The 16,858-nt window shown below is 53.3% G+C and overlaps 6 protein-coding genes across 6 annotated transcripts; 4 read left to right on the forward strand and 2 right to left on the reverse strand.

The window, feature by feature from the left end:
* Nucleotides 1–902: 902 nt before the first annotated feature.
* POSPLADRAFT_1135358 (hypothetical protein) lies at nt 903–2,098 on the forward strand (the record flags this gene model as incomplete). The annotated part of the gene is made up of 4 exons (XM_024484578.1): nt 903–1,289; nt 1,345–1,669; nt 1,730–1,976; nt 2,035–2,098. 4 exons carry the CDS (start codon nt 903–905, stop codon nt 2,096–2,098), a joined length of 1,023 nt encoding a protein of 340 aa, XP_024341812.1.
* A 678-nt stretch (nt 2,099–2,776) lies between these two features.
* On the forward strand, nt 2,777–4,809 carry POSPLADRAFT_1044442 (hypothetical protein; the record flags this gene model as incomplete). The annotated part of the gene is made up of 10 exons (XM_024478538.1): nt 2,777–2,882; nt 2,945–2,985; nt 3,049–3,118; nt 3,179–3,327; nt 3,389–3,488; nt 3,550–3,684; nt 3,740–3,910; nt 3,962–4,108; nt 4,168–4,193; nt 4,249–4,809. The coding sequence occupies 10 exons, from the start codon at nt 2,777–2,779 to the stop codon at nt 4,807–4,809; spliced, it is 1,506 nt and encodes a 501-aa protein (XP_024341813.1).
* Nucleotides 4,810–8,951: 4,142 nt separating this feature from the next.
* On the reverse strand, nt 8,952–10,256 carry POSPLADRAFT_1135227 (hypothetical protein; the record flags this gene model as incomplete). Its single annotated transcript, XM_024484559.1, has 5 exons — nt 8,952–9,006; nt 9,056–9,471; nt 9,531–9,661; nt 9,717–9,818; nt 9,878–10,256. Coding segments are annotated over 5 exons (1,083 nt in total), but the record flags the coding sequence as incomplete, so codon positions are not given.
* A 681-nt stretch (nt 10,257–10,937) lies between these two features.
* Nucleotides 10,938–12,578, forward strand: POSPLADRAFT_1031932 (hypothetical protein; the record flags this gene model as incomplete). Its single annotated transcript, XM_024476816.1, has 7 exons — nt 10,938–11,091; nt 11,148–11,212; nt 11,270–11,341; nt 11,405–11,511; nt 11,571–11,690; nt 11,754–11,972; nt 12,050–12,578. 7 exons carry the CDS (start codon nt 10,938–10,940, stop codon nt 12,576–12,578), a joined length of 1,266 nt encoding a protein of 421 aa, XP_024341815.1.
* A 432-nt stretch (nt 12,579–13,010) lies between these two features.
* On the forward strand, nt 13,011–14,344 carry POSPLADRAFT_1044443 (hypothetical protein; the record flags this gene model as incomplete). The annotated part of the gene is made up of 8 exons (XM_024478539.1): nt 13,011–13,252; nt 13,301–13,451; nt 13,505–13,564; nt 13,617–13,666; nt 13,717–13,768; nt 13,825–14,046; nt 14,106–14,195; nt 14,258–14,344. 8 exons carry the CDS (start codon nt 13,011–13,013, stop codon nt 14,342–14,344), a joined length of 954 nt encoding a protein of 317 aa, XP_024341816.1.
* A 232-nt stretch (nt 14,345–14,576) lies between these two features.
* Nucleotides 14,577–16,197, reverse strand: POSPLADRAFT_1044444 (hypothetical protein; the record flags this gene model as incomplete). Its single annotated transcript, XM_024478540.1, has 4 exons — nt 14,577–15,124; nt 15,211–15,370; nt 15,430–16,140; nt 16,165–16,197. 4 exons carry the CDS (start codon nt 16,195–16,197, stop codon nt 14,577–14,579), a joined length of 1,452 nt encoding a protein of 483 aa, XP_024341817.1.
* Between the last annotated feature and the right edge of the window lie 661 nt (nt 16,198–16,858).

Here is a 16,858-nt window from a genome sequence, read left to right on the forward strand (position 1 = left end):
GTCATGTCAAGCGGGTAGGATGCGAGTTCTGACTACGGTCTTCGATACATGCCCCTGCGCTAGCACCGATCATCAGAGTTTCGGCATTAGGGGCGATGGTCCCTGGGCGACTCTGTGCGCCGCCAGAGGTACTGCATGTCGCACTTAGAAGACAGGGGCGAAGGGAACATTGTTGCCGCGCAGACCGCGAGACGCCGACGAACAAGGATGCGGGGCGCCAGCCCGAGGCGGTGTTCCGGCCGCTAGCTGGACCGATGTCGACGAGTCTGGTCTCTGGCGGCCGAATGGTAATGTCGAGGGCGCCGCGGAAAGGGCGAAGGGGCAGGGCGGATGTCAGAAACGGGCGAGGTCCTCCTAGCTGCGACTCGCTCGGTGAGGAGATATCCAGCAGTGATTGCCGCACGTGCCAATAGACAACCTTCGCCAACGAAGCCAAAAGTCGCTTCTTGGTACCTCCTCCCACACTCCTCCTCCCCACGTCCTAGCTTTCTTCCCTTGCCTCTCTCCAATCTTCCTCTTCAACTCACACAATGCCGTCGGAACACCCTATCACCACTACTCACGACCAGCAACCTCCCGACCAATCCCAAAGCCAGATAAAGCTCTGCTCTACTTGTCACTGTCCACTTTCCGTAGACTCAGCCACCACACCTTTCCTGCTGCATGACGGTCTCGATACCAGCGAAACAAGTGTTGTCTGTGGCCCATGTCGTATCCGTCTTGCCCGCACAGAGCCGCCCTCGACAAGGGGCGGCTATTTCACTGAAATGCAGCGGGAGCTTCTCCGTTGGGAGGCTTCCTTGCCTGGTGGTCGCAATGAGGCAGCTGCCTTGCGGCAGTCACCAGCCAGCCAAACCACGCCGCATGCCGCTGATGGGCGCTGTCCGGATGAAGATACTGAAATGGGCTCGCCAGCATCCGCCTCACTGCTGTCTGTGGACCCCGCAGAATCACGTACGCCCTCGTCCGTGGTTCCGGAGAACACGCAGCCGCCTGCACAAACAGTTTCTGTGCGACCACCGTTGATCCCGATCGACACCAGATCTATTCATCCTCAAGTGCCGCGGTCGCCTCAGGCGATCCCGCCATCACTCATTAGTCCGCTTGCTTCTGCCTCGGGCAGCAAGGCGTGGTCCAAGGCGCCTCAGATAGTTGCGGCGGACCCCCTCGTGGACATTACCCGCCTGCGAGTGCGCTCGCAAGGCCACCACTGTCTCTACCCCGGCGCGACATTCCAGGGTACGCAGAAGAGCGGCAGAAATAGCTATGATGTGAACGTCACTATTGTGGTCAGTCTGTTATTCGCGCTATCTGCATATGGAGTTTCCAACATTACTTTTGTAGAATGTCGACTTTTCGTCGTCTCATCTGTGTGGTTATCTGCGCATACGCGGACTCACAGACGACTGGCCCGAGCTCACCACGTATTTTGACGCTGAAATCATCGGCAGTCGCTATGGGTTTCTAACGCGAAATTGGGGGGCAACGGAGCAAGAGGATATGGTACATTGGGCACGCTTCCCTGCATTTCGACACGTCAGACATGACTTGAAGAAGCCCCATCTCACGATGAAGGATGCAAACCGGGGGGCAGTGTTCATGAGGTGGAAGGAGAAGTTTTTGGTCCCTGACCATCGTGTGCAGGATATAAACGGCGCCAGCTTCGCGGGTACGTTGAGTCGCCGGTGTCTCAGTTCCATCGGTCTGATCATCAGCGTTGTGGCCACAGGGTTCTACTACGTATGTGTGGACTTCAACCCCCAGCAGTCCGCGGGGAATCACGGGCAGCCGTTCGCGTCAGCAGAGGCGCTTCAAGGGCATGATCAGGCAGTTGCGAAGCCTGAGATGGAATCGCGTGCACGGCGGGCGTCCTCTAGTCACGGTGGTCGACGGATAGGACGGTCCGTATCGCGGGGGCACTCATCACCGCCCGTCGCGACGATGAGTGGATTTTACTTCCACCAGAACTCCGAGCCGTGCGTCGTGTGCTCTATGTCGGGGTAGATGCAGCGTGCTGACATTTTATGAATGCAGATACCAGCAGCTGTCTCTGGTGCATGTACAAGAGCCTACGACGTCGTCGTTCGAGTTTCGATGAGTGCGCCGTGACTGAGATACCCACCCTCAAAAGTTGTCGTAGCTCTGCGAGACGCATTCCCCCGTCGCCCTGTCTTGTTTCGCATGTGCATTGGCTCGTGCATCTACTCGTCATGATTTAAACCGTGTTACCCCATCCCCCGTAGGACATCTCGTCGGTACCTCGCTCATATATCTGATCACGCATGTCATGACCTCGTCTGTACTTGTCTAGTTGACGCTATACCACTCATAATGTTGTACAATTTCCTGTGATATATGGTTCAGCCGTCTGTCGATACATCATACACGATGTGCGTTGTCGTCGTAAAGCGGATCAGCAGGCAGCGCGGAGGTGAAACAGGTGAAAATGATAGACCCTTTTTAGGGGTTAGAGGGGCTTATCGGTCCGGTGGTACTTGTGCCATCGTATTAAGTAGAACGCGATGCTTCTAAAAAATCCTTGACATCTTGCGCGACCTTGCATGTAAAGCCATGACAGTATATATGTACTCGTTGACGACCCTGAGCCGCAGAAATATATATTTGGAGGTCTGTTACTCGGTTGCTGCGACGGGAGCGAGGGGTCGGGAATTGCCGAGGGCGATAATGCGTTCCAGCGGGTCTGGAGAGTGCGCCCTGCTTGGCCTTGCTCTCTCTCTTTCTCTTCCGCCATTCCTTCACTATCCCCCCCTCTGCTATGGCCTCACACGCGCACTCGGCCCCGGCAACGTCGAATATCGTAGGCCAGCACTACCGGCTAGGCAAGAAGATCGGCGAAGGCTCGTTCGGGGTCATCTATGAGGGTGCGTCGCGCGCAGTGCCTGCGCACGGTGCCCTGGACGCGGGCTCATGATTACTTTTGCAGGCACGAATCTGCTGAACTCGCAGACCGTGGCCATCAAGTTTGTACGCGTTGCACTGTAGTCCGCCCATGTATCCCCGCCCTCACACCGTGTACTGCGTGCCTAGGAACCCAGGAAAGCCGAGGCGCCCCAGCTGCGGGATGAGTGCCGGTCGTACAGGATTCTGGCAGGATGCCGTCAGTAGTTTGCGCGTTCTGCACTTGCTGGGGTTGGTGGTGACAAGCGGTGCATTGCAGCTGGTATCCCCCAGATCTACCACTTCGGGCAGGAGGGCCTGCACAACATCCTGGTCATTGATCTGCTAGGCCCGAGTCTGGAGGATCTGTTCGACATGTGTGGTAGGAAGTTCTCTATCAAGACGGTGTGCATGGCGGCACGGCAGATGGTCCGTCAATCGCTTTACTGCTGATTCACCATGGATGCTAACATGCATCATGCATAAATAGCTGACCCGAGTCCAGACAATACACGAGAAGAACCTCATCTACCGTGACATCAAGCCAGATAACTTCCTCATCGGTCGCCCAGGGACTAAGGGAGCCAACGGTCGGTTGAGCTTATCTGCGCACAGCATGTCACTCATTTGTTAGCTCATATGCGTAACTAGTTGTCCACGTCGTCGACTTCGGCATGGCCAAGCAATACCGAGACCCGAAGACGAAGCAGCACATTCCTTACCGGGAGAGGAAGAGTCTGAGCGGTACGGCCCGTTACATGAGCATCAACACGCATTTGGGACGAGGTTTGCAGCTCGAGTGTGATATTAATATAAATACCTGACATCTGGTATCACTTAGAACAGTCAAGAAGAGATGATTTGGAGTCGCTCGGTCACGTATTCATGTACTTTCTTCGGGGAAGTCTACCGTGGCAAGGTCTCAAAGCCGCAACCAACAAACAGAAGTATGAGAAGATTGGGGAGAAGAAGCAGTCGACGCAAGTCAAGGACTTATGCGATGGATTCCCTGGTACGCAGAAAATACCGCTATGTCTACTGTTGCTCAGGCTGGCCCTCGCAGAGGAGTTTGGCATCTATCTCAACTATGTTCGGAAACTTGGTTTTGAGGAAACACCCGATTACGACTTCCTGCGCGAGCTCTTTGCGAAGGTCATGAAGAACAATAATGACGTAGATGACGGAGTTTATGACTGGAACCTTCTCAATGGTGTGTTTACCCGATTCATTTCCGACGAACGTGCCGTTCATTTGAATCCGTCCGATAAGGTGGCAAGGGTTGGGAAGCATCCCTCGTGAGTATCCTGATACCGGTTTGGAGATAGCGGAGCACTCACTTCTCCGCCGCAGGGCCAGAACCAGATTCTCACCCAAATCCAGAATGCAGGGCCAAGTCCCGCCGCGCAAGATCGTCGCCGAGACCTCGAACGTCAAGCACGCGAGGATCGACGGCGTGTGTCTCAGACAGGTGGCGCTGGCGTGCTTCCCCCGTCACCAGCACTCGTGCGACACGGCTCCAAGCAGCGTGCCCTTCCCGGTGCTCCTGGTGGTATCACCACCCCTGGTCAAATCACGCCGATGTCGTCCGCTGGCGCACATATGGACGTCCCCATTGGCACCATGCAACGGCGAATGAGCCAACAACATAGTGCCCAGCACCCGTATGCGAGCGCGGGCCACGAGTCGTACGCCCGCGAGCAGACGGTGGAGGAGTACTCTGCCAGCCAGCAGGCGTACGGCCGGGCATCGCCGATGGTGTCGACTGTAGGCGCCGCACCACCTGCGCTCAGCAACGTCCGCGCCCAAGGGGGCGAGGTAGGGGTATCTAACGGGGGCGACTATCAGGGACAAGGGGAGGCAGAGCCGCCTAAAAGCACCCTATGGAAGATCTTGACATGTCGGTGTGGTTGAGCCTCATGCTTGTCGCTTCCGTCCGCTCCTTCATTACTGGATTTTCATGCTCTGCTCACTCTCATTCGCTGTTTCTTTCGCGAACTTATACCTGACTGCATTATCATCGCTATCATGTCTACGGGTTGCTTTTCTTTTGGTCTTCATCACACACAATCTAACCTCGTCTGACAATTCTCATAATTGGTGCATTTGGTCCATTTTTGCAGGGGTTCGAAGCAGCCACCACATTACAACCAATGATATACGTACAGAGTCTATACTAGTGAACAATTCGTAATGGCGCTTCTTCGAAGCCCTAGAAACACTTGGCAGGCCATCAGCGTAGTACTATACAGGAATTGAAAATCAGGTTTAGCGTAATGTCCAATGTCGTCGTCGCCAGCTCAATGGGGGTAAGCCGTGGTAGTACACGCGAAGTCACGTCCAGCCCCCCCGTCGAGAGCTAGTCACAGGCAGCGGGATCCGTATCGGGTGCTTCTGGCGCCACATTCGTAGACGAGCCATTGTTGTCACGGGCGTTGCGGATTGCGGATTCATGATCGCGGTGAGACTCTGAAGAAGTACGGCCTACCGAGTGTGGAAGTGCCACTGAAGGGACTCGGCTAGCGCCGACATAATCTAAAGCAGCTAATGAGATTGTATTTTGACGATCGCTGTCTCAAGACTTACGAGGAAAGTTCCTTGTACGCCGCGCCAGTCGACTTGGGGAGGACATTTCCAGCTCTGGATGATGTAGTCCCCTGGTATCCGTACCATAACCCGCGTATGTGTCGTACAAATCTTGATCAATAGCTGCGAGTTCGGAGTTCGTTGAGATCCTTCGCGCATGATGTGGCGGGACCCAGTAAGGGCTTTGCCTGGAACGTGCGTCGGCCTCCACGAGACGCTCGCGTGGGGTAAACGAAGGATGGTACTGAGCCAGATTATATTCCCTCTTCGTGAAAGGTTCATCGTGTCGGATTGTATGGTGGATTGCTCGAGATGCGAGCGAGGAGTCCAGCGAGTCGACGGTCCACGTTCGAGGCGGATATATTCTATCTTGATCATGGTAGATAGACCATTGTTGGGCTCTGTCATCAGCAGAAGAACTGCTACTGGCAGCTCGCTAAAAAAGCTCTCCATTAAACATACTCAGAAGTTCTCCAGAGGATCGCTCACGTCATGTAGTGAGCTAGGTGTATTCTCCCCTGGTCTCGATGGAGTAGACTGCCCTACCTGGGATGGCGGGATTTGGTGTATCCTACTGAGATGTTGCGCGTGTAGGGGATCAGATGCAGCTGACTCCTCGCGAAGTACCTTTCTCACAGCCTCCTTGATGAGTACACGCAACTGGTCATTATCCATTGCGCCTGCCAGTCGAGGATTCGCTGATTGGCTCTCGTGAGCGAACGTCTCTGTAAAACGTATTTATCAGCATGCGGTTCAGGTTTTTGAAAACCTGCGGCGTTGGACAAACACAATAGCTCACCTGATGTGTTGGAGATACCATCACGTTTGATTTGAACTCGCAGCAACGCTGCGATATATTCGGCTTGTTGACGGATGAGGAGTGCTTGTTCCTGCACTATCGTCCTCAAGTCTGCAATCTGCTCTGCTTCATTCTTCTGCTGAGTCTCCGGCGATTTCTCTAAGTCATTCGCTAGTGTTGATTGCTCTAATCCGTCGAATGTCGCGTGCCTCTCTGAAACATCTTGGCTGCGCCCGGGCCGCGTGTGGTCTACTTGTATCTCGATAGCTTCTTGCGAGGGACGCAATTCGTGTGACTGATGTATTCTTTCCTTAGGCTGGGATGCCTCTGGCCGGCCGGCTGAAGACGTTACCTTGACTACCAAGGATCGCTTCCCGTGTTGGTGCGTCTTGGGAACAGGGGTGGAAGCCTGCGATTTCTCTTTCGAGAGCCCACGATGTCTGATGCCAGGCGGTCGTCCTCGACGCGCACGTATGCTTGAGTTCGTCTTCGAATTTTGCTCACCTATTGTGCCACGTTTCCCCGCTATTAGTCATTTCATGAGCTACGAAGGTGTCACAATACCTTCTGACATCGCATCTGCTGTTTGCCGTAGAGCTAGTGGCTGGGGCACATTGATGGCCTCTGGAGGGACAGTGGTGCGCTTAGTAGCCTGTGTAGGCACTAGAGGCGTTGGCTCTCGGGAATCAGGAGATAGAATTCGACGCCTTGAGCCTCGAATATTCACGAGAGGACTCTGACGAGTCTGATTTGTATGTGCACTCTGTATCGCAAGGGCTAGCTGATTGCCGTAATTGCCACCAACAGTATCGTTGTCGTCATGTTCGGGCCGAGAAGTGCTTGGCCGAGACTGAGACAACTGTTATAAGTACATCCAAGCTGCCCGGAGCTAAGTACGCACTGCATCGGCATCGAGAGCATGATCTTTCTGAGGACTTGGTTGTCTCTTCGGCTTTTTCCTAGAGATCTCAGGAGTAGGAGACGAGCGTCTCTTCTTTCTGCGATCTCCCGCCTTTACGGTTGGAACAGATACATATACAACATCCGTCTCCTTGTCTGGTTTGAGCTCAGACTCCGCTGCGACTGTGAGCAGCTCACAACCAGACGAAGAAATCGACATAGGCGAGGACATTCTAGATACGGTGGGCGGCTGAGGAGCTGTGTGCACATTTGATGGTACGGGATGGTCCGTTCCAGTGCTCTCGATATCCGAGAGATCTGACAGCGGCTCGTCATCTTCACAAGGAAAAATATTCGAGCGCTCGATTGATGGCTTGCGCAGCTGCTCTGAAGGTGCCGCTCCTATGGCTTTGGGCTCTGGGCTCGATGTTTCACTCGATGGAGGAGCGATTGATGGCAAGGGCGAGCCTAACCCTGCGACTTCATCAATGGTCGACTACACGGCGATTTGAGATGCCACACATCTCGAGCAGTGCTGTCAACAGTACTGACCTCTTGAGTCTCACAATCGTACCACCCACGCCGAGTGTATCTTTCCATAATCGGTCTACAAGTTCGATATCGTTGTGCGGCCAGGACAAGCCTATCTTTGAGTCGCGAAAGGCCCCCAGTTTTCTCCGCTTCTTCTAGGTTCGGCTTCCCCTGCGTGAACGTGATCCTACTGCGTTTGTGGAATTCGTGCCATTCGTTTTGCTCGTGGCCGCGGGTAATCACCAAAAGAGCCTCAGCGCAATGGATACCTTTCAGTAAGATGTGCTCAAAGCATGTAGAATCATGGCAAGGGCCACAGTGAATGCTCGAAAGTCGCGGTACTTTGTGTCGGTTACCTAGCGAGATCTTGCAAGATCGAAGTTCTGCAAGCTTCAAAGCAAAAGACTGGTGAGACGGCCGAAGAATCATGAAAGACTACTGATGTACCTTGGGGCCACCTTCGCGTCTCAATTTGAGCAGGGCACAGGCTGCTGTGAAGATTGCGATGTGATCCTCATCGGCAAGTAAGTCACTGTCGCACTGCGGTGAGTAAAACATCTCCTGGGAATATGTATTCTCACCTCTCTTCCAGCTTTGTGTTTCGTACTTTATGGCTCGTTGTATGTGTCTCGAACTGACGCAATACCGCCGCCGCCCTGTTGCGCTTCTCCAGAAGTAGCTCAAAGGGGCAGCATTGAACAGGTGCCATCTTGGTGCAAGAACAAGATCGTCCTTCGACGTAGCAAGGCGCGCATATCAGAAGACCATCACCAAGGGCAGTAGGTCGTGCTGCCCCCTCCGGTACACAAGTCTGGCATTCAAAAAAGCTTTGAAATATATCTGCACCGCAGAAATCGCATGCAATCGTGCACGAATAAGTCTCTCCCTCTGTTCCCTTCCTCCAGGGAGGTGTAGATGGTTGGCTGTATTCCATCGTACTTTTGCCGAAAATGTGAGGAAATGAGGCGTGTTCTTGCGCGTATTCGTCGACTAGAACTTCATCAAACAACGTGAGCAAACTCTGTAGGGCATCAACGAATCGCGATTTTTGGCTGTCGTGGACATGCAACGGTGAAAGTTCCGCAGGAGGATGCAGGACGGATGCAATTGGGACATCGTCTTCCTCGGAACTTCCGTAATCCCCTAGGGACATGTTGATATCCGAGGTCTGCCTCGACGACAGTCTCGCAGTGGGTATGGCACGCCGAGACATTGCGATGTTCAGTCTGCTAGTGTAGTACAGTAGCGATCGATAGAGGACTGATTTCACTCGGTATTGTTCGGGACGACATACCCTGTATTCGGTTTGAGTCGAGGTGATCAGTCAGATGAACAATGACATACCGTCGGTATATGGGCAATTCATAATGTAATGCTATGCCCAGACCCCGCACCGTCATCCTTGACCAGGAGATCTTCATAGTAAGACCGCCATAGTTGACGACCTGGTGACAGCTCCGTGGTGGGACAAGGATCAAGTCCCCTAGCTTCTGCTCGCCAATGTAGACCGGGAATGGTGCCCGCGCAAGTTCATTGACGGTAGCCACATGTCCTTCCCAATCTAGTTCTTGTCCAAGTTCGCTTTGGAAATAATCGGCGACCTCCGGAGCTGTCTGGGAAGCGGTCATGAACCAGAAGGAAGAACCACCTTTCTCGGAATAGCACATGAGGTTGTGCCCCGATGATCCACATAAGTCTTTGTGACAGGGCGTGAAGGTATCACCAACCCCGTGATAGCACAGCAGAGATTCTACCTCCCCCTGTGGTAATTAGACGCATGAGATAAGGTCCAACAGGCAAACGAGGATACAAGACCTACAGATCGAGGCAAATGTTGCATTAGATCGTTATCTCCGCTGGGAAGTAAAGAAGCTGGCAAGACTCGAGAGTCTAGCCAATCTTTCCACTGTGGGGGGCATGCTGCATCCTTGCCGTATAGCCGTTCAGTCTCTGGTTAGTCATGCATCAGGACCATGGTATAAGGCTTTGAAAAGCGGATCCCTACCGTCTGGTTTCGCAAAAGGCTCTGTCTCACGGCATTTATTCAAAAATTCCGCGACAGGAAGCTCCTTGTCTCTTCGATCGTGAACGTTGCGCGTTAGGATAGCTATGACACGATTTAGAGTGACATTAGGCACCAGGTACGCTCCTAGCACATCCACCTACTATCGTTGCCGTGGTGTTTCTCGAGCCAATGCACATCAAATATGTCTGACGACCATTTGTGATGCTTGTGCCACCCTTCGATTATTAGCGGCACACCACTTTGTTCGTGTTTCTCTATAGTTCCTTTCAAGACATCTCCGGATTGTTGGGCAGATACTCGTGGGATCTCGCGAAATCGTTTGCCTTTTGCAATGAGTCCCTCCAGTGTCCAGTCTCTTGTGGTGATCGACGCCTTCAGTGGCGTCGGAGGACTCAGGTCGCTGGAAGGGTTTGATGCTACCTGGGTGTTTACAGCGCGAGCTTCTGTACTGAAAGAGATTTGAGCTCGCCTGACAGCCTGGTTTTTCGGTTTCGTCTGCGATCGAGAAGGTCCAGTCATGGGTGACAGTATGGGGGACTTTCGAGCGTTCCCGTCTGGCGCTTTACCCCACTCAGTGCTGTTTTGCATAAGCTTATGTCGCATTCTCTCCATCGCCTGAGCTATGCGATGTCAGATACAGTGGGGAGTGAGTTTGCCGGATGTCTGGTCGAAGGAGGACGCAGGCGCGTCTAACCGTGTGCGGAGGAGACAGCCTCAACTTGTTGGATCTTCTCACCAGGAAGCATCAATTAGATGGGTCAGCCGCAATGGCACTGGGCCCGCTGTCACAGCCCTGAAGCACAGAACGTAGTAGGGGAGTGTACGTTGGAGAGTGGCTCAGATGTGGTTTGAAGTGAGCTCGCAGCACAGATTGAGATAGTATGGGAAACCGTCTTTCATTCCTACTTGCCTGTTTTGGATGCAGCGCTTTGTGACAAACGCGATCCGTCACGCTCGTCGTGACGGGCAGTCTGAAGACGTCTTAGGCTCGTTGTAATCCTGTTCAGAATCTAGGCTCATTCGTTTTAAACCATCCACTAACCCCCACTTTGTGGACAGCGCTCGCCCTGCGCTGAGTTCCTGGCTTACTCCTCCGGAATATCGTGACCGCTGCGACGTACCGTTTTGAAGAGACGTCTACTTAGGACCGCATCCTAGCTCATACATCGCTGGACCAGGACCACCGTGTACATTGCCCACATGTCTAACACTTCTGCGACCAGTCAAGAACTGGACTTCTGGGAGTTCGTGAACTGCTCTCGATGTCATCTGCCTTTCGCGACGGACTCTGGGACGCCTCCAGTACCTTTCTGGCTCACGGAATGCGGGCATGTCTTATGCAATAACCATCTCAGTGAGCACGTCGATAGCAAGAGACTAACGCCGTAAAACACATGCTTCTTTTCATAGATGCCGACCAAAGTTGCGCGCAATGCGGATCTCAAGGAATTCAACTAATACCTCTGCAACGAGAGGTCGGTGCTCCTGCATGCTCATTGCTAAAGTCGCCTTCATCCTCACCATCTCCGTAGATGGATGCTCCAATGTCAGACTGGTTTCAGTCTGTCACGGTGTCGCTGGACGCGGTAGCGTATGCTACTCGGGTAGGTTTCTCTAATACTTCTAGTCTTGTCAGTCGCGTTTGAGCGGTCCCGAACCCGACTTAGTTCCAGATGGAGACTCTGGCAAGGTTGGTACGGCATTACAAGGATAAATACGCTCGGCAACGCGGTCTGCTGGAGCGTCTCAAGGAAGAATACAAGAACATAAAGAGGTATAGTTACGCTCATCTGTCGTTGGGGCATATTGCTCATCTGTTGTTGCACAAACCAGTACCGTTAACGAACTGCGGCTAGAAAATCAACAGTTACGACAATACGCGGACTATGATCCAGGCGTCCCTTCCGAGGTTCCCAACATGAATAGAAAGCGGCAAATGGTGGCCAGACACCAGTACGTTCTGGAGCAATCTCTCGCGCTCTGGTGACGTACAACACAGCAACTGACTTCGTGCAGACATCTCAGTGGAGCGCGCACGAACTCGAGTCCGCGTACTGTCATGACGCCAGTCGGACCTAGCAGACTCACGCTACCTCCCGACCATCAACAGCCAGCCTTCCCTTCACATGGAGGATCGCACAGCGATGACATACTTCAGGAGCAGTCTTTTCGGAGTCATGCCCAAGACGCGCTCCCACCTGATACCAATCGACCGGGCTCGCGTCGATTCGCACAGTGCGTCGCCTTCATGCAGTGCCGCGAGCGACGCCATCAGATGACGTTGGTGAATTTGACATGCTTTTCCCCTTTAGACAGTACGCATATATGCCGCCTCCAACCCCTCAAGCGCACGCAACTCAAGCGCGGACGCTCACGTATGCCCAAGCGGCCCCTACAAGACAAGCTGCAGCGCGCCATGTCCCGAATCAGGCGCCCGTTGCCATGTTGCGACCACCCGCGAAGCCCGGGGCATCGAATGCCCAGCACGATCAAGTTCAGATGCCGCCGCCGCCTGCACCTCAATTGCGTTCAGATACCCTGCAACAACGCGGCTCCTTCCGGCCACCCATGACACCGCAACAGCAAGTGGGCGCATCGAGCAACTCGCGTCGCTTCATACCTGGAACGGGATCAGGTGGTGGGTCTGACCGCTTCGGCGTGCAAGATGACTCGCAAACTCGGCGATTTTTGCCTTCTTCTATACAACCTGTCAATAGTGAACGCTTCCAAGGTGCTACCCCTGCTCGCTCTGCTACTGCTCTCCAGCGCGCTTCTGGTGTTCTGTCTCGATCTGCTTCGATGGCTCTGTCCGGCGCTCAACAAATGCACTTCAAAGCATGAACGCGCATCCAGTCGTCGGCTATTCAAACGTACCTGACGCTACCGGAGACTTGGGTCAGGGCGTTGGGGCCTTAGAATTGACGGGCTTGAGTTGTACTTTCGAAGCCTATATTGTCCTACTTTTTGCGATATTATAATTTTATTGTGCGGCTTGCGCTTTGCATATGGGGTTGTGCATGAAGTCATCGATTGTGTGTGCTGCCCCAAGGGTCCGGGCTACCCGATCATTAGCAACCTCCGATCAATAAATAGAATTTGGTACGATTCAGATCCGAAGATTCCAACTCCGACCGTGGCGCACGCGCAGGCAGTGGAGCCAACCATAAGGCTGTCCTTTTCTCTCACCAGGCGCAGGTCGCTTTCTTTCCATAAGCATCTGCTGCGCTCTACAGCTTCTGTAATCGTCCTTCAGCTTGCTTTCTGTACTTCATCATGGCCTACAGCGACCCATACGGTACCCAGCAATACCCTCCTGCGCAACGCGAATACGACGAGCCATTCAATCCCTATGCAAATGAACAGCCTCATAGAACTTATGACCAAGGGGGATACAACTACGATAGCGGCGGAATCAATGCTCCCAGATATACCGACGATGCCTCTGGTTACATGAAGGAGAGAGCTGTGGTAGAGGAGGTCGATGATGCCATTCCGAACAGACCTGTTGGGCCGAAGTGAGTAATGGCCCCTGTGTACTAGGGAATTACCCTCAAGTCTTCTAGGACGTCGCGTAACCTAAGACGATGGAGATATGAGCACAACGGGGATCTGTGGACGAGAGGTGGTGGTGTCCGTACTTGCGGCAGGCTCCTATGCTGCACTATCATGATCTTCCTGTTTCTTCTCGTGAGCATCTTGCTCTCGCTGGCATTGGTGAGATCCTATTCTTTATTTCCCAAGCCTCAAGATACTTACGTCTTATGCAGTGGATCCGACCACCAACCTTCGTCGTCAACCAGTTCGGACTGTCAGACAGCGCAACCGCAGTACGCCCCTCATTGTCTTCCGTATTTCTCTGCATTGACTCACCGGATATAGGTCACACTCGCCAATGATTCTTTGACGGTCATGTTTGACGTAAACACGACGTACGATGAAAGTGCACAGTATTGAGAATTGGTACTCATGGACTTCCCAGTGTAATCAATCCGAACTACTTCTCCGTCGACCTGACCGACCTGAAAATTAATGTACGTCTGAATGTAGCGCAATCATGCCTCTTATAGACTGACCGCGTTCTCCACAGCTGTTCTACCCCTTAAACAACAACAAGACGGCTGTTGGGGGTGGGGAGAAGAAGGATGTGGACTTCAGGTCACACCAAGAGACGAATGTCACGTTCCCTGCACAATTGCTATATAACGTGACGGATGACCCCAACTTCTCCATCCTGGTCGATCTCGCAAAGAAGTGTGGTGTCGTCCCTGGGGTCGCTTCATCAGATGTCACTCTCGATTACACCGCTATTGTAAGTTATTTGACACACAAGATTGGACGAGCTTCACATTGATATTTCCTGTTACCTAGGTCAGTGTTAAAGTCTTCCTCATACCCGTGAAGCCCACCATTAGTGGCAGCACGAGCTTCGCGTGTCCACTCAGCAAGGAAAACATCGGGGTGAGTCATACCTCACATGGGTGCCCGGTTGTATACTCATCTACATATCTCTCTCATCACAGGGTCTACTGCAGTCAGCAGGTATCAACGAGTCTGATCTGAATCAATTGGGTAATATCCTTCGCGATCTAGGGTCATCACTAGGCTAGGCTAGGCTCTCTCCGATTTATGACTCTTTGGACATAGCAGCCACATACATTACGTATTCTAAACTTGTTTGGACTGCTACTTCTCGCCACCGACCGCATTCTTGCGCATTTTCTCTGATATTCACGATAATACGTGAAAATGGACACCGCTTGGGACAGTTCTCGTATTATGTTTTCTACCGTATCAGCAGTCCAGATAGTACACGAGGGACAGTCTTAGCCTGCGGATATACTATCTAGGTTCACCTTTTGGTGCTAGTTTGATTACTTGCTTGATGTCAGGGCCGTGTAGGTCCATTTCGTGCTCGACCTCTAGATCTTTCTGCTCCTTCACCTCCTTCTCGACTAGGCCTGGCGCGTTGCACATCTGCAGACACTGCCCTATCACGCTCCGCCATTTCAGGTGCCCGTCCACCTGTTCGCAGGCGACGTTCTCGACGCCCTTCACCACAACGGGCTCTAGGCCCGCCACGGACCAGCTCATGTCAGATACGCGTGAGAGCACAGCGAGGATGTAGTCGTTCGAGCCATACCCATTCACGAGGCGGCCGGCAACTACGCGGCGCGCAGCAGCCCATGCGGTCTCGTCCGTGGGCACGGGCGACCCGAAGAGATATACGTCTTGTATGAGACCAGCAGTCTCCGAGGGCGGGAGCGAGGCGAGGTATTGAAGGGCCTCGAAGATCACCAGTGAACCGAGGGAGTAGCCGGTCAGGATGACAGGGCGGTTTCCGAGAACGCGCTGTGCTAGCAGCTTACCCAACACTCTTCCGGTCTTGCCTGCGAGTGATTTCGCAGTCATCCAAGGGTTGTCTTAGGACAACCTTGGTCAGCAGGTACAGCGTGACACGAAAAGAGTGTGGTACCAATGATTTGGGCGAGCTTCAGCCATGCAGTGGGCGATAGTGCCGCAAACAAACTCGCGAACACAGTCCGCCTAATGATCTCTGCCTTGACGTACTTCATGGCTTGCGCTTTGATGAGAATTGACAATGCATTGGAGAGGTTTTGAAGTGCATCCACTTCCTATTTGAAGCGCGTAAAGACTCAGAAATCGCCTACTTGAGTGATGGGGTAGCACAAACCCACTGTAGTGCGAACGTATCCTCGCCATCGCCGAACACAGTCCATGGTGCGATCACGTCTTCGGGAGAATCCAACCATCCGCTCACGCAGAGGCGTACGGCCAGTGTATTGCGAGGCTTGTGGACAGGTACAATTGCTAAGTCATTGACTTCCCGCAGATAGCGGCCGACGGTTTCCGCGGACCTCTTCGAGCCATACGCGCCGAAGAGAGCGCCGCACACGACTGACGAACTTGCAAGTCCGCTGGCGAGAAGGCCTGCCGCAGTGCCGCCAACACCAAGCCAGCCGAGGATGCTAGTTACACCTGCGCCGACCAAGGGCGCTGCCAGCCCGCCAGTGACACCAATGAGTACCCCACCTGCGACAGCGCTGAGGCCTATGCCAACATTTCGGAGTGTCCTAGATTGCTCGGATGCCTCTTGCTTCGCCTGTGTCGTCTTACGCTCCGCCTCCCTGAGTGCATGGTCTGGGTCCTTCAGTGTCGCGGCTATTGCACTCTCATCTAGTGGCGCCAGAGCAGAGAGGAAAGCGCGAGTCCTGGAGGAGTAAGCCTTTCTTGTGGTGATGTTGAGGAACAGGACCGTGTTGAGGACCTTTGACAGATCTGCATGGCTGGGGAGAGGCTGGAGGCCGACCGTCGATGTATCAGATAGAGGAGTGAGCTCAGGAACTGCACCTGGGTGCACGCGTGGCGTGAAGTTCTGATCATGCTGCAGTTTATAACGACAACGCACCCCCGCCCGGTTCATCACAAGCCAACCAAGCATGCTGAAGCAAGTTTTGGGCCCACCGATTCACGTCCCGTACGAACGCATCGTGAATAAGACTCTTTTTTTCGTTCGTCAGATTCGAGAGAGTATACTCTGCAAGAGCATAGAGTTCTGCTGTGTTGCGGGAGGCGGCAAGCCGGCGAAAGATGTGTTGGAAGATCGCGGATTGATCTGTGCTGCTCAGCTCCTTTGGGGGGGTGACCTTACTAAGATCACTCATGAGAGTAAATTGTCCACAGCGAAAAGAGAGGGTCTAATGTGTAGTGGTTGAACCTGGTTTGAACAAACGTATTGCCCAGGGGCATGGAGCGGGACGTCGACGTCACATGCAGGGCAACAAAGTTCAGTCCGCTCATCCGATCACTCCAGCGTATAGCAGATCTATGTTGGGGCCGCCGTGTCTACTTGTTTCGGTTATCTAGGGACACTTACTTTCAAGATTTGCCAAGGTCAAAAGCGAGAAGGTTCAGCGTAAGTGAACAAGCCAGTCTAGCACGTCACCGATTAGAGAACCTGAAGTCGAGCTCGACATGACAAGAATGGCGATATTCGGAGGACACGCGGTGCGTCGAGAACGAACTTCACATGTCAAAGGTGCCTCTGTAGGTTTTGTCCTGTGCAGTCTGGACCATGAAACTTGTAAAGATTCAATGTTACG

Source organism: Postia placenta (assembly GCF_002117355.1).
Source record: "Postia placenta MAD-698-R-SB12 unplaced genomic scaffold POSPLAscaffold_3, whole genome shotgun sequence".
NCBI classification, from domain to species: domain Eukaryota; kingdom Fungi; phylum Basidiomycota; class Agaricomycetes; order Polyporales; family Adustoporiaceae; genus Rhodonia; species Rhodonia placenta.